The sequence below is a fragment of the Gymnoscopelus microlampas genome (genome assembly GCF_963454915.1).
Source record: "Gymnoscopelus microlampas genome assembly, chromosome: 24".
Lineage (NCBI taxonomy): Eukaryota > Metazoa > Chordata > Actinopteri > Myctophiformes > Myctophidae > Gymnoscopelus > Gymnoscopelus microlampas.
Window position 1 is genome coordinate 2,577,262 of NC_139961.1, and position 16,248 is coordinate 2,593,509.

The 16,248-nt window shown below is 40.7% G+C and overlaps 1 protein-coding gene across 1 annotated transcript in view; it reads left to right on the forward strand.

Annotated features, from left to right (window-relative positions):
• LOC311041050 (uncharacterized protein) overlaps positions 1 to 16,248 on the forward strand; it is a gene marked incomplete at its 5' end in the record, with an annotated part of 56,089 nt that overhangs the window by 29,428 nt on the left and 10,413 nt on the right. The window contains 2 exons of the mRNA XM_084051486.1: positions 1,436 to 1,546; positions 2,102 to 2,218. Coding sequence (XP_083907612.1) covers positions 1,436 to 1,546; positions 2,102 to 2,218 — 228 coding nt within the window. The remainder of the gene's footprint in view (positions 1 to 1,435; positions 1,547 to 2,101; positions 2,219 to 16,248) is intronic.

Below are 16,248 nucleotides of genomic sequence, written 5' to 3' on the forward strand. Positions count from 1 at the left end.
TCTCTCTCCTTTCACAGCGTGGCTCTGCAGGAGAATAGGTGTCTATAAGAGGGTCAGTCTGTGTGTGTGCGGAGCTGATCTCGCAAATCGCGATATTGCTCATAAAATAAATGGCACATCAATTATGATAATGTCCTACATTGTGCAACATGTTATTGCTGTTGTACAAAAAACCTTTATTGTTTTTTTTAGGATATATAAATAAAAATAGGTATAGTGTTAATTATGTACAATTATAATGGTGTATTATAAATGGGACAAAGTAACATTAGACGCAAAAGGCCTTCAATGTGCACAGAACTTGATAAATCACAAAGCTGTAATTACAAGACTTTCATACAACAGTATGTAAAACAAAGCCTATCTGGTATGAACATCAATGACACACAGTCATCATCAACAGTGCACCTGCATACAGTACATTCAGATATGTGTAACAAAAAGTAAAAGGTGAATATCTAAAACAATTACTATAAAACAACCGGGACAAAGCCAGCCATCACCTACTGTAACTACTAACTTGCATCTGGAAAGTGCCACTTGAGAATAAAGTTGCTATTTTTGGCACAAAGTTGCAATCACACATTGATTGCAACTTTGCTCACATGCGTTCACCTCCAACTTTTGCTGAGGCAAGATACAGTGCTTGAAGAGGAACCCTGTCTATGCAGTTGCACTTTTACCCCACAAGGTGGCTTTGAATCTATACAACATGCATAACATTTTTGTAGAAATTCATAAGAGGCTATTTCTAACACCGTTACACCCACTGCCAGTAAGACAACTTGGTCTCTCCAGGCATTTTTCTATTTTTGAAATATATGTATTTTTGATTTAAATTTAAAATGGAATTCAAAGGGCCTCAGATCGGGCTTAAACCTGGACCCAATTTGGAATTCCTCATAGATATGTAATAGATGGCTCACATCATAGGCTGTCCACATGAATTCCAAGATCACATTATTCCTCTGTATGCCCCCCCCCCCTCCCCCTCCCACCAAATAACCCATGTAGACCTGATGGAGATTTTAAAAACGCCTTCTAAATCTTGACCTAAGTTTTCTGAAAGTCTAAAACTTACTATTCAAAACAATCTATATATTTTGCAATATACATAGTAACATCTAAAATGACACAGATGCTTTCCCAGATTGAAAGTTATAACAAAGTATAGGCTTTCCAGGTCTAAATGGGATAACTAAGCTCTCAGCCTTTAATGTGTGTTATCCTTTTGACAGATAAATATATGGTAATTTATATGTATTTTTGTCAATAAAAACATCAATCAAACAAGCCACGCCGTTCCCATGCAGAGCACTGTGAAAGCACATTGTGTTTCCATGACTATGAGATGTGACCCTTCTTGACTGTGTTAGAACTACATGAGAAAACGTTCTTGGATCTCATCTGTTACGTTCTCCTCGTCTCTCCCCAGCCCGTAGACATCTTGCAGGCCGTCACCGAGCGGATCAAAGCCCAAAGGCGGTTGGCCGAGAACCCCTACGACGTCAGCGCCATTTGCATGCTGAGCCGTGCACAAGAGCAGGTACATCACTCTTTCATACACACACACACACTCGCTCAAATGCCGCAAAACCTTGAAACGATACTGAAACAAAAGACTGTCTTATTGCAATATTGAAACATCTGAATCCAAACAGACATGTTGAAGTTGCTGAATATCGTTACACACCAGTCTAATACTTAGGCAGAGAGAACGAGGCAATCAGGTGCTCACCGGAGACGTAATAGTCAAAAGAGTTAAATAGTAAAAGTTGCTCCTGGCTCAGACGGGATAAAGCCCCAGATAAAAAATGGTACGAAAGATGCTGTCGTAATGCCTGATTTACACTGAGTTGCGTGCTGAGAATAGCCGATCTACAAGCTTACAATGAGCTTTTAGATCGGCTATTTTCCAAGCAGGACACCCGCACACCACCAAAGCATGAAATTACTTGTCTTAGTTCTACTGGATCTCGTCTCCACTAGACGATATCCAGTTTTTTTCACTGAACCGATTATTCAATCGCTAAAATTGTATTTGATAGAAATGTCTGTCAATGGTTATTATTCAATGAGTTTTTTGACCCCCCTTACCTAGGTGGATGCGTGGGCCCAGTCCAACACCATTCCAGGACTGTTCACCGGCTCCACTGGAGCTCAGGTCCTCAGCTCTGAGGAGCTGTCCAACAGTGGGCCCCAGGCATGGCTCAAAAAGGTAACACGCAAGACTCACACACACACACACACACACACACACACACACACACACACACACACACACACACACACACACACACACACACACACACACACACACACACACACACACACACAGATCCATTTGTCAACAGTTTTTTTCTTTCTCTCACACACAAGGTACACAGCCAGATGGATTCACACATCACAATTTCATTCACACACACACACACACACACACACACACACACACACACACACACACACACACACACACACACACACACACACACACACACACACACACACACACACACACACACACACACGCGCGCGCACACATGCCCAACAACACAAGCAAGTGTACAGGTACACCCATGCACATGTCTGTATATACAACACATTCTCACTCCCAACTAGTCACTTAATGAAGAACCGTCAGTAGCCCCTAAACGTCCGATTATGAAGGTCCTGGTTCCCCTAAAAGTCCGATTTTGCAGTCCTGGTTATTTCTCCCTAACGCCCTAAAAAGTCCAAACGGGACTATGTCGTTTGCGCATGCGCAAATGAACGTTCAACATAGTGTGGTGGATTGCTCCATTTACAACGCTAACGTCCAGGTCATAAACGATCAGATTTCAAATATGAAGTGCTTAACTAAAGGCCACGGATGTTATAATTGTGTACGTTCCAGCTTGAGTACCCATATCTTCCGTATTGTTCAATAAAAAGCCTTTTAATCCGATCGACGGCCATTTTCTCCGTCTTTTCATCAGCTTTCAACTATGCGATCCTATCGGTCGGGAGGTGTATTGCACATTATAACTCTATGCGAAAATGGCCGACGATCGGATTAAAATGCTTTTTATCCAACAATACGGAAGATATGGGTACTCATGCTGAAACGTCGGCATGTATAACATCCTGGGCATTTAGGTAAGCACTTCATATTTGAAATTTGAACGTTTGTGTAGACGTTACAGTTGTAAATTGAGCAATTCATCACACCAGGTTGAAGAATGTCCATGACCGTCATCTTTCAGGCCTACCGCTGATAACCATTAGCACATTGGTTCTCAAAGTGGGGTCCGGGGACCCCCAGGGGTACTTGAGGGGGTTCCAGGGGGTCCCCAGCTAAATGATGGACAGGGACCAAATGGACCCTTATGGGTCTGTAACTCTGAGAGTGTACAAATGTAACCAAATGGACCCTAACAGGTCCATTTGGTTCCATTTGTACACTCTCAGAGTTAAATTAACATTGATTTTACAATATGAATGTGGGTCCCAGAGACCTACATGCCATTAAATGGGGGTCCGTAGCCTAATGCATGTCAAACTGGGGGTCCTTGAAATTAAAATGGTTGAAATCACTGCTAGAGAGCCGTAAAAATCTTCTCTTATGGGGGTCCCTGGCTTATCTTTTGAAATGGGGGTCCGCGGTCTAATAAGTGTCTATTTGGGGGTCCTTGGCACGAAAAAGTTTGAGAACCATTGCATTAGCACATGAAGTCAATTCATTGTTTAATTTCAAATAAGTTTAATTTCACTTATACCACTTCATTCTGTTGATGTTTCTATTTTACTGCTACAGCAATTCATCACAAGGCTTTTTCTTTACTATTTAGCATAAATATAGTCCTGGTTATTTCTCCCTGGTTATTTGCCCCCCCCTCCCCCTTTTTTGTACATACTTTTTATTTTATTTTGATCATGTTTTGTTTTGTATATATTTCATTATTTTCTCATGACCTTTTTTGTACATAATGGTATATATATTTTTTCCCCTCTGTATTCTTATGTTGATTTTTGAACTGTTTGGTTGCTACTATATATGTCTATGAAATTAATTCAAGGACCCCAATGGAAACAAGCCCGCAAGGACTTTTTTGGCCGGACCTTTTAGACAAAAGCATTATAAATGTAACTGTGTTGTTTTACATTCTTTTGCCTAATAAAAATTTCAATCAATCAATTCAATCAATCAATCCCTAACGCCCTAAAAAGTCCAAACGGGACTATGTGGTTTGTGCATGTGCAAAGGAACGTTCAACATGGTGTGGTGGGTGTGGTGGGGATTGCTCCATTTACAACGCTAACGTCCAGGTCATAAACGATCAGATTTCAAATATGAAGTGCTTAACTAAAGGCCATGGATGTTAAAATGGTGTACGTTCCAGCTTGAGTACCCATATCTTCAGTATTGTTCAATAAAAAGCATTTTAATCCGATCGACGGCCATTTTCTCCGTCTTTTCATCAGCTTTCAACTATGCGATCCTATCGGTTGGGAGGTGTATTGCACATTATAACTCTATACGAAAATGGCAGCCAATCGGATTAAAATGCTTTTTATTGAACAACACGGAATATACGGGTATTTTTGAGGGATCGTACATAATTTTAACGTCCGTGGCCATGGGGTAAGCACTTCATAGTTGAAATCTAGACGTTTATGTAGATGTACGGGCCGTAAATGGAAAAAGTGCAAACATCAGGTTGAAGTGTCATGATATGAAATCTATCTATCTACATTGGACTGACACAACGTGAGCTAAGAGACGTGGTTTAAATGCAACATAACACACATCACCACCCAAACAAACCTGGAAATATTCTGTGCATTTTCATATTTTGTTGATCATTTTTCGATAAGTGTTTGTTGAGAACGAGAGATTTGTTTAACTTTTCCAACCCCGTGACGTCACGTCAGATTACTTCCGCATTCCGCGTGTTCGTACTCATGTCTCTGTCAGTGTCAATAAAGATCTGACAAAACAAATGTTTTATGATCTATCTAAACGTTCAAATGTTTTAAAAAGGTGCTGACCCTATGGCCACGGATGTTACAATTATGTGCGGGCCCTTAAAAGTACCCGTATCTTCCGTATTGTTTAATAAAAAGCATTTTAATCTGATTGGTGGCCATTTTATCAGAGAGTTGTAATGTTGCGTGAGTGCAGTACACCTTTCAACCCATAAGGTCAGGTGAAAACATATGGAGAAAATGGCCAGCAATTGGATTAAAAGGCTTTTTATTGAACATTACAAAAGATAGAGGTACTTTTGAGAACCCATACATGATTTTAACATCTGTGGCCATGAGTTAATAATTTTATATTTAAAGTGTGAAGATTTATGTTGATGTACAGGCTGTAAATGCAGAAGTGCAAACACCAGGTTAAAGTTTCGCCATGACTGCCATAATGTATTATGGTTTCCAAGTGCTATACTGCCACCGGACATAAACATTACAACATTAAAACAGATCAAATAATTGCTGTTTGTGGTTCTATAGGGCGTTGGTGTAAAGTAACTAAGTACATTTACTCAAGTACTGTACTTAAGTACAATTTTGAGGTATTTTTACTTTACTGGAGTATTTCCCAATTCTCAGTACTTTAAACGAAATTATGCAACGCCGATATCGCTTTTGTAATTCATTTTATAATATTTAAGGCACCCCGTGTGTATTGTATTCCAATAATAATAATAATAATAATAATAAGGGTAATAATAATCATAATAATAATAATAATAATGTAATTATAGAGCAGTAACACACTGAAATAATAAGGGTAATAATAATAATAATAAGGGTAATAATTGAATGTAGAGCAGTAACACACTGGAATAATAATGTAATGTATAGAGCAGTAACACACTGGAATAATGATAATAATAATAATAATAATAATAAGGGTAATAATAATAATAATGATAATAATAATAATAATAATAACATGTGTGAGGAAAGTTATATTGGCGCGTTTGAGCTGAAGAGCTGATAAATAATCCATTGTCCGATTCGGCGCCCCCTAGTGGCCAAGTTATTCTAGAAGGACCGTAACCCTAATTTTCAGAACCACATGTCTGTGTGAGAGGAAATTTATATTGGCGCGTTCGTGCTGAAGAGCTGATAAATAATCCATTGTCCGATCGTGTTCTCGCCCCCTAGTGGCCAAGTTAATCAACAAAGCACGTAACCCTAGCTTTCGCAACCACATGTCCGTGTGAGAGGAAACTTATATTGGCGCGTTCGCGCTGAAGAGCTGATAAATAATCCATTGTCCGATCGTGTTTTCGCCCCCTAGTGGCCAAGTTAATCGAGAAAGCGCGTAACCCTAGCTTTCGCAACCACATGTCCTCGTGTGAGGAAACTTATATTGGCGCGTTTGGGCTGATTAACAGATACGGAATCCGTTGTCCGATTGTGTTTTCGCCCCCTAGTGGCTGAGATAATAGCGAAAAACTGTTCAAAAATAGTAAAAACAAAATCGGACACCAGTATATGCATCAGCGCGCCACCCCGAACGTGCTCGTATAACTCTTCTCGCACACGGCCTTACCGTTCTCCTTAAATGGCTGGGGACTAATCTCAACTTATTTCGCAAAATAACACGACATATCTCCTTAACGATACGTTTTTAGAATCCGTCGTTCGGATATGTTGTACAGCTCGCCGAGACGCACGTATGGATGTCTTGTTTGTCCCGCTACGACACTTCTAACGTTTGCTTCTGACAATGACATAAGGTACATGGAGTCGTAGAACGTTCACCCATACTGAGAGCCAAATTCAGAAATTGGTAAAAATGTCGGTTAGGGACAAACAAGATATCCATGCGTGCGTCTTGGCAAGTTGAACAACATATCCAAACATTGGACTATAAGTCCTTATCGTATTTGAGATATTAAAACAAATGCAATTGTTTCGGCCGCGTCGACCTTTGCAGTCTTTTCGGTGAACTTTTGAACTTATCAGTGTCAGAAAAAATCAGGATTGGTTCCAATAAATCTGGCTTACTCTCAACATGGATGGAGAGAAGTTTCAGATTTTTAAAAAATATCTCCATTGATTTATCACAGATTAGGTGCTCGATACCGCACGTACAAATCAATGTTTGACAAAACCACTTTCCCAAAGTTTACAAAAATCGAGACCTATCCCATTCGATTCAGCGTCCTTTTTTGAGTCTGAAAAGGTGTTTTTTAATATAAAAAAAAAATATTTTAAAAAAAATGTGAGAAAAGCTAAACCTTGAACTATTTCAAAAATCGATAACTTCTTATTAAAGAATTCTAGACTATTGATGTAACCTACCATTCGACTCGAAATCATCTCAGTAAGCGGTTGGAAGGGTCGAAAAAATAAAAAAATAAAAAAAATATTTTTGTGAAAAAAGCCTCACGTTTATGACAATTTAACGCTTGTTTAAACCACTTTCCCAAAAGTTAAAAAAAATCGAGACCTATCCCATTCAATTCAACGTCCTTTTCTGAGTCTGAAAATGTGTTTTTTAATTAAAAAAAAAATATTTTTGAAAAATGTGAGAAAAGCTTAACTTTATATTTCAAAAATCTATAACTTCTAATTGAAAAATTGTAGACTATTGATGTAACCCACGATTCGACTCAGCGTCATCCAATTAGTGAGGGAGGGTGTTAAAAAACAATAAAAAAAGATTTTAATTATTTGATCTGTTTTAATGTTTATGTCCGGTGGCAGTATAGACTCCGGGCAAAAGGCGTGGCCAAGCTTAGGCTGAAGTAGTTACGGTGGCCATATTAAGGGAGCTCCATAACAACAGCTAGTATCAACAACATTGACAGTTACCCACGAGTCACGACGTGTCCTGAACTACAGCGAATTTATTGGTAAAGGACAGAAGATGGACCTGGCAATGCATGACAGAGAGTTACCATACAGAGAGAAGCTGAATGCAGACGCAAACCACTGATCGCTACCTGCGATCAGTGTTGCCATATTCTGCGAGAGAAATAAGCAACCAGGTCTATGAAAACAAGCCCAAAAGAAGTGGCTTAGATACATCGACTACTTGAAAATAGCCGATCTACAAGCTCACGTGAGCTTGTACATAGGTTATTAAAAAAAACTCTTGCAATAAAATAAAGAACATTTGGAATATTTTTTAAAACATTCTAACAACACAAACGCTCCCTGGCACAAAACATTTTCATGAAAAGATTTGAGAACCACTGGTTTAATTTTTTTTGTTTTTAAAAAAAAGCCTAAATAAGCAAGCACCTAAATAAGCCTAAATAAGCAAGTACACTTTATAAATAAGCCATACAAAACTACTAATTTTACAAGCAACTTCACATAAAAAGAAGCCCAAAGTCGCTTATAATAAGCCGACATGGCAACGCTGATGCTGATCCTAACCTCGCCTCCAACAGATGTTTATGTTTGATTGTGTGCTGTCATGCTCGTTTGAGCTTATATGTGTTTGGGAATGTTGTTGAAGGTTATGTTATTTCGTCAGCTGACACCCAAGCCATACTACATTTATTTGATATCTCCGACGTCTGAACACTTGCTGACAGACAGACAGCTGTTTACTCAGCCACCGTGACCGTGAGCCACCCACGTTAGACCCACGTTAGACTACTGACTGGACACATAGAGAAACACAATTTAGCTGTTAGCTCAATCTCATTGTATGTAAGATACCCATTTGTATTTAAGATACCCATGCCAAGCCGTTTCTTTGATATCTCCGACATCTGATCTCCAACAGCTTTTCCTCCAGGTTGGAAATGTGTGCAATTTAACTTTTTTAATTTAACGTCTGAAACCTTGGCATTGCATCCGATAATGCAGCACTGTCGTACCATTGCTAAATTAGAGCAACAGACAAGTTAGAGATAGATAATAATGTACACCGTCTACTTGCTGGACAACAAACACAGGACTACAGACTACACTACACTACTCTACACTTGTGGCAGCTGTCAATCTACTCCCTCAAGATGGCGGCGGAAGTGGCACGATTTAAGGGCGTGGCGACCATGTTACGTCGCTATGCCCGGAGTCTATAGCACTTGGAAACCATAATACATTATGGCAGTCATGGCGAAACTTTAACCTGGTGTTTGCACTTCTGCATTTACAGCCTGTACATCAACATAACTCTTCACACTTTAAATATAAAATTATTAACTCATGGCCACAGATGTTAAAATCATGTATGGGTTCTCAAAAGTACCTTTATCTTTTGTAATGTTCAATAAAAAGCCTTTTAATCCAATTGCTGGCCATTTTCTCCATATGTTTTCACCTGACCCTATGGGTTGAAAGGTGTACTGCACTCACGCAACATTACAACTCTCTGATAAAATGGCCACCAATCAGATTAAAATGCTTTTTATTAAACAATACGGAAGATACGGGTACTTTTAAGGGCCCGCACATAATTGTAACATCCGTGGCCATAGGGTCAGCACCTTTTTAAAACATTTGAACGTTTAGATAGATCATAAAACATTTGTTTTGTCAGATCTTTATTGACAGAGACATGAGTACGAACACGCGGAATGCGGAAGTAATCTGACGTGACGTCACGGGGTTGGAAAAGTTAAACAAATCTCTCGTTCTCAACAAACACTTATCGAAAAATGATCAACAAAATATGAAAATGCACAGAATATTTCCAGGTTTGTTTGGGTGGTGATGTGTGTTATGTTGCATTTAAACCACATCTCTTAGCTCACGTTGTGTCAGTCCAATGTAGATAGATAGATTTCATATCATGACACTTCAACCTGATGTTTGCACTTTTTCCATTTACGGCCCGTACATCTACATAAACGTCTAGATTTCAACTATGAAGTGCTTACCCCATGGCCACGGACGTTAAAATTATGTACGATCCCTCAAAAATACCCGTATATTCCGTGTTGTTCAATAAAAAGCATTTTAATCCGATTGGCTGCCATTTTCGTATAGAGTTATAATGTGCAATACACCTCCCAACCGATAGGATCGCATAGTTGAAAGCTGATGAAAAGACGGAGAAAATGGCCGTCGATCGGATTAAAATGCTTTTTATTGAACAATACTGAAGATATGGGTACTCAAGCTGGAACGTACACCATTTTAACATCCATGGCCTTTAGTTAAGCACTTCATATTTGAAATCTGATCGTTTATGACCTGGACGTTAGCGTTGTAAATGGAGCAATCCCCACCAAACCCACCACACCATGTTGAACGTTCCTTTGCACATGCGCAAACCACATAGTCCCGTTTGGACTTTTTAGGGCGTTAGGGATTGATTGATTGAATTGATTGATTGACATTTTTATTAGGCAAAAGAATGTAAAACAACACAGTTACATTTATAATGCTTTTGTCTAAAAGGTCCGGCCAAAAAAGTCCTTGCGGGCTTGTTTCCATTGGGGTCCTTGAATTAATTTCATAGACATATATAGTAGCAACCAAACAGTTCAAAAATCAACATAAGAATACAGAGGGGAAAAAATATATATACCATTATGTACAAAAAAGGTCATGAGAAAATAATGAAATATATACAAAACAAAACATGATCAAAATAAAATAAAAAGTATGTACAAAAAAGGGGGAGGGGGGGGGCAAATAACCAGGGAGAAATAACCAGGACTATATTTATGCTAAATAGTAAAGAAAAAGCCTTGTGATGAATTGCTGTAGCAGTAAAATAGAAACATCAACAGAATGAAGTGGTATAAGTGAAATTAAACTTATTTGAAATTAAACAATGAATTGACTTCATGTGCTAATGCAATGGTTCTCAAACTTTTTCGTGCCAAGGACCCCCAAATAGACACTTATTAGACCGCGGACCCCCATTTCAAAAGATAAGCCAGGGACCCCCATAAGAGAAGATTTTTACGGCTCTCTAGCAGTGATTTCAACCATTTTAATTTCAAGGACCCCCAGTTTGACATGCATTAGGCTACGGACCCCCATTTAATGGCATGTAGGTCTCTGGGACCCACATTCATATTGTAAAATCAATGTTAATTTAACTCTGAGAGTGTACAAATGGAACCAAATGGACCTGTTAGGGTCCATTTGGTTACATTTGTACACTCTCAGAGTTACAGACCCATAAGGGTCCATTTGGTCCCTGTCCATCATTTAGCTGGGGACCCCCTGGAACCCCCTCAAGTACCCCTGGGGGTCCCCGGACCCCACTTTGAGAACCAATGTGCTAATGGTTATCAGCGGTAGGCCTGAAAGATGACGGTCATGGACATTCTTCAACCTGGTGTGATGAATTGCTCAATTTACAACTGTAACGTCTACACAAACGTTCAGATTTCAAATATGAAGTGCTTACCTAAATGCCCAGGATGTTATACATGCCGACGTTTCAGCATGAGTACCCATATCTTCCGTATTGTTGGATAAAAAGCATTTTAATCCGATCGTCGGCCATTTTCGCATAGTTATAATGTGCAATACACCTCCCGACCGATAGGATCGCATAGTTGAAAGCTGATGAAAAGACGGAGAAAATGGCCGTCGATCGGATTAAAAGGCTTTTTATTGAACAATACGAAAGATATGGGTACTCAAGCTGGAACGTACACAATTATAACATCCGTGGCCTTTAGTTAAGCACTTCATATTTGAAATCTGATCGTTTATGACCTGGACGTTAGCGTTGTAAATGGAGCAATCCACCACACTATGTTGAACGTTCATTTGCGCATGCGCAAACGACATAGTCCCGTTTGGACTTTTTAGGGCGTTAGGGAGAAATAACCAGGACTGCAAAATCGGACTTTTAGGGGAACCAGGACCTTCATAATCGGACGTTTAGGGGCTACTGACGGTTCTTCATTAAGTGACTAGTTGGGAGTGAGAATGTGTTGGTATATACAGTTTAAGGATTACCACCGCTCTTGGAAATGTCCTTTGGCCACTTTTTATTTAGTTGTCATGGGGCAGCATTACAGAACAATATATGCGTTTGGCTTAAATCCTTCTTCACATTCATACAGCATAACAGACTGTATGATAATGCTGAAGAAAGCTTTGTGCCGAAAACCGTATATGCTGCCCATGCCGACTAAATAAAAAGTGCCTGAAAGACATTTCTGTGCTGGTAATCCTTCTGACAGTTCTAGATCTTTGCTAGTCTGTGCACCCAGTAACTATTACTAGAAGAAACTTGAGTAGTGCTTGCATCCTCCTAACCCATTCAATTCGGGAATGCATCTGTCTGTCATTTTTAGATTTCTTTGGCTATTAAAAAATAGCAGATATACAAGCTTTTAGATCTGTTATTTTTGAAATCGTGAAAATGTGTGCAGCTCTTGGAATGTATATATTTATTTTTTAAACAAGTGACATTTTTAACTCAAATCTTTGCTTCTGGGGATTCTACAAATGTCTTCTAAATCCCCCCCCCCTCCCCACATCTCAAAACATTGTGTTACAGGGACCCCCAGAAGCAAAGATTTGAGTTACAAATGTGTATATATATTCAAAGATTTGCCCAAAAAAACACGTTTTTTCAAAAATAGCCAAAGAAATCTTAAAATGACACGGATGCGTTCCAGGATTGAATGGGTAAACACATACTGTATACAGTCTACCCATGCAGAGACAGATGCATCTAGCCACATGTACTATCCACATGCACTCCCATCACATACTGCCTTTCACTTCATATCCCAGCTGTCCGCTCCACGCTGCAGGCGCCTGCATTGCTCAACGCCTGCATTGCTCAACGCCCCAGTTCGTCTTGCACCCAGAGCCGCAAAATAAAACGAGTTGTCAACCACAGATATGGTCGGCCAGCCCACTCCCCAAACCAAACCCTAACGCCACATAAAGTTTCGAGATAATACTCTTTATGGTATGGTTTGTTGAGTCGCTTCCAGAATTTGTCACTCCGGTCGAGAAACATCCGACTGATTCCGGGGCACCTAAAAAGCTGTTTTGTAACAAGTAGGTTCGGGTTGCGGTGTCACAAAAGAAAACAACCCTGTTTGAGTATTTGAACAGAAAGAAATGCCACTCCGGTACTAGTGCCACTAGGCAAAACCCACAGGGTGCAAACATAAAAATCTGACCCTCAGGCTAAGACCTATCCCTGAGGTGAAACTCTGTCACAGTGCGGCTCCGGGTTGCTCCGCGTAAATAAAGGCGGTTGACCAATGCAGATGTCTCACTGTGTTCTCGCCAAAGCAGGTACGGCTGCTGCAGTGCGGGCTGACCGCCACTAGGCGGGGGCCGCTCTATTGCTGCCACTTCTCTCTGGAGCCCCTCTCCTCTGAAAAGGGGGTCGGGGAGGGGGAGACTCGGAGAGAGATAAAACTGAGAGAGTGAAGCAGGGAAGGAAGGAACAAGGTCGGAGAGATGACAGAGTAAGTCTTAATCCAGACGCAGATACGCTCCTCATCCCCACAACATCCCTTGTTTCTAGTAAACCAGAGTCGATGCCTGCCGAGTGCAGTGACCCTGGCCAGTTTCTCCTTCCGCCCAGAAGAGCAAGGGACAGATTCCTCTATTTTCTGTGGCCGTGGGTTCAGTTCCACTGTCTTTTCCCTGCTTGTCAGTGAGCACGGCACTGATTAGTCCTCTTAACAAGCTCCAATTAGCGCCGTTCTCGTGACTGTCCCTGCCGCTCGAAATTTCCACATAAGATTAATATACCCAGACAACTTGCCTGGTGCCAAACAACCGACATTTGAATCCTGTTGTACGCGCATGTTTGGGGGCTATTTTTGATGACAGCCCGCAGTTGGAGGATGAAGGAGGGATGGACAGAGGCACTGCAGGCAGCAAGCATCAAAGGAGAATTTTGAGTTAAAGGGAATCCCAGCACTGTGGCCTGTCACTACCTCCCTGGAGAGTGTGTGCGTGTGCGCGTGTGTGCGTGTGCGTGTGCGTGTGTGTGCGTGCGTGCGTGCGTGCGTGCGTGTGCGAAACAGAGACATACTGTGCCAGGATAAGGACAGGTGAATGCCAAAGTCTCCCATGTGTCAGTAGCATCTAAGACACCTTCTCATATTGCGTCGTTGCAGTATTAATGGTGTGTGTGAAGGTGTAAATTGGGATACACGGTACACATGAGTCACACCGCATTCCTGCTTGGTCTCTCGGTTAGTAAGAAACGGCTTCGGTTTTTAGCTAAGATACGATAAGAGTAGCTACAGTGGCCTTGCAAAATCCTCCCAAGCTGAATCAGAGAAGTGAATAAAACTTGAATAAAATTGCATAAACCCCTTTTCTGCTTACTTACTGTAAAGCTTCATTTATACCCTTGTCACACAACTGTGTCGCTAAAAATAGTGACATATTTACAGTTGAAAAAGGTGTTGATCTCGTTGATACTTTTATTTAATATGAGTCTTCGTTTTTTTTATATCACAGGGTGTTTCCCCAAAGCCTATAAGGACTCGAGATAAATGTAACGAAGTGTGCATGACAGGAAGGCAGGCATATATGATAAGGCCAAGTTTGTTCTGCTAATAGTTGCTACTAAATCAGCGCTTCCCCCAAGGGAATGTCTGTCTCTCTGCTCATGTTACCAAAACCTTACCTCACACATGGTGTATCGGCCACTGAGTTCATTCTGCCTTTACATTTAAGCTCCCATATGCAGCAGAGGACAAACTCCACGCCGCTTTGATTTAAACCTTGTTTAGATATAAGATTGAGTTAAGGGTACAAGTCACACACACAAAGAACAAGCAAACCAAGGCTAAGGCTGGGTTGCGCCAACTTAGATTAGATTAATCCTGGATTACACTTCATCGAGAGTTTGTAAATCTAGTTTTAAACAGGTTCATAATTAATCAGAGATGTGTTCACATCTTAATTTTAATGGCGATACACTGGATAAAACTATCATCTTGTTAGCTCTCACACACTGTCCCAACATCTTATTAATTTATGCATTTTCTTATTAATTCATGCACCCCCCACAACTGTACAAGCGACCGCTTGACCAACACTCGTATTCCCTCAACAGTCACTCTGTCATTCTGTGGGAAATGATTTCACGCAAATAACATTCAGATCAATAATGACATATCAGTAACAGTTTGGTTCTTGAAATAAGCAGCAGCCATGTGAATGCTTGTAATTTTGACGTTATAGAGCAAAAACCATAACAGTTACTTTTGCTCTGCCATCTCGTTCTAATGAATTACCTCATGGCATTCAGCTGAAAGTCTTCCATGAAGGCTGCTCTCGTGTATCCTCGCTCCTCAGAGATCCCTCCTATAGGAGCAGTAATAAGAGCTTTGGGACGACCTTCCAAATGAGCTACGTCCTGGCTTGAACTTCCGGTTCAAGACAGAAAATATCAAGTAAGACACTTGAGCTGTATCCATACCGGTGTCATTTGGTTCATGGAACAGCTCCCTCATGCCATGGCAACCAGCCCAAAACAAATCAATGTCACCGACCGTGTATATGTGGGCATCATCTGCACATAATGCACCTTTAACATGACAGCCGTTACTAACATGAGACATGCCAGCCACGGACATGGATAAACATGACAGCACCTGACTCACACTCTCGCTACACGGTTTCAATTGCCACAGCAACTACACTAACAGAAACGTGTGTGTGTGTGACTGTGTGTTACGTTGCTATGTTTCCATACCAAACAGATTAAGTGTACTGTATATGACAGTGAATCCAAGGTCTGAGTATGTGTGTATGTGTGTGTGTGTGTGTGTGTGTGTGTGTGTGTGTGTGTGTGTGGGAGGTGAGGTGACAGGTGTCAGTACTGGGATCCTTAGCTAACAAAGGCTGTCCCTGAATAGGCCTGTGACTTGGGTATGGAGCGGTGGGGTTGATAGCGGTTAGTTCTGGTCTGATGGGGTTTGGACTGGTTTTCCTCAAGCGTCACACATCCTTTTGTTTCCCTACTTAAATTGTGTGTGACTTCAGGGGGAGGATTACAATATGGACCCTTTTCACGGCGGCCATTTTTGACAGGTCGTCACAACTGAAGTTAATAACGTTAATTTGGGGTGTTTCGTTTATAGGTATCACTGTGTGCCAGCACGAAGCTATCCACGCTGGCACACAGTACCGCCTGAATAAAACACACCCACAATTAATGTTATAACTTTTTAGTTTTGTTCATCCATTAAAATGGCTGCTGTGACGAGGATCTATTTATTTGTGACCACCGGTCCTCTTTTCATTAAAGTAAATAATGTCACTTTTCCATTGCATAGAACCGACTCAACTCTACTCGCCTTTTTCGGTTTCCCATTAGGCAAAAGT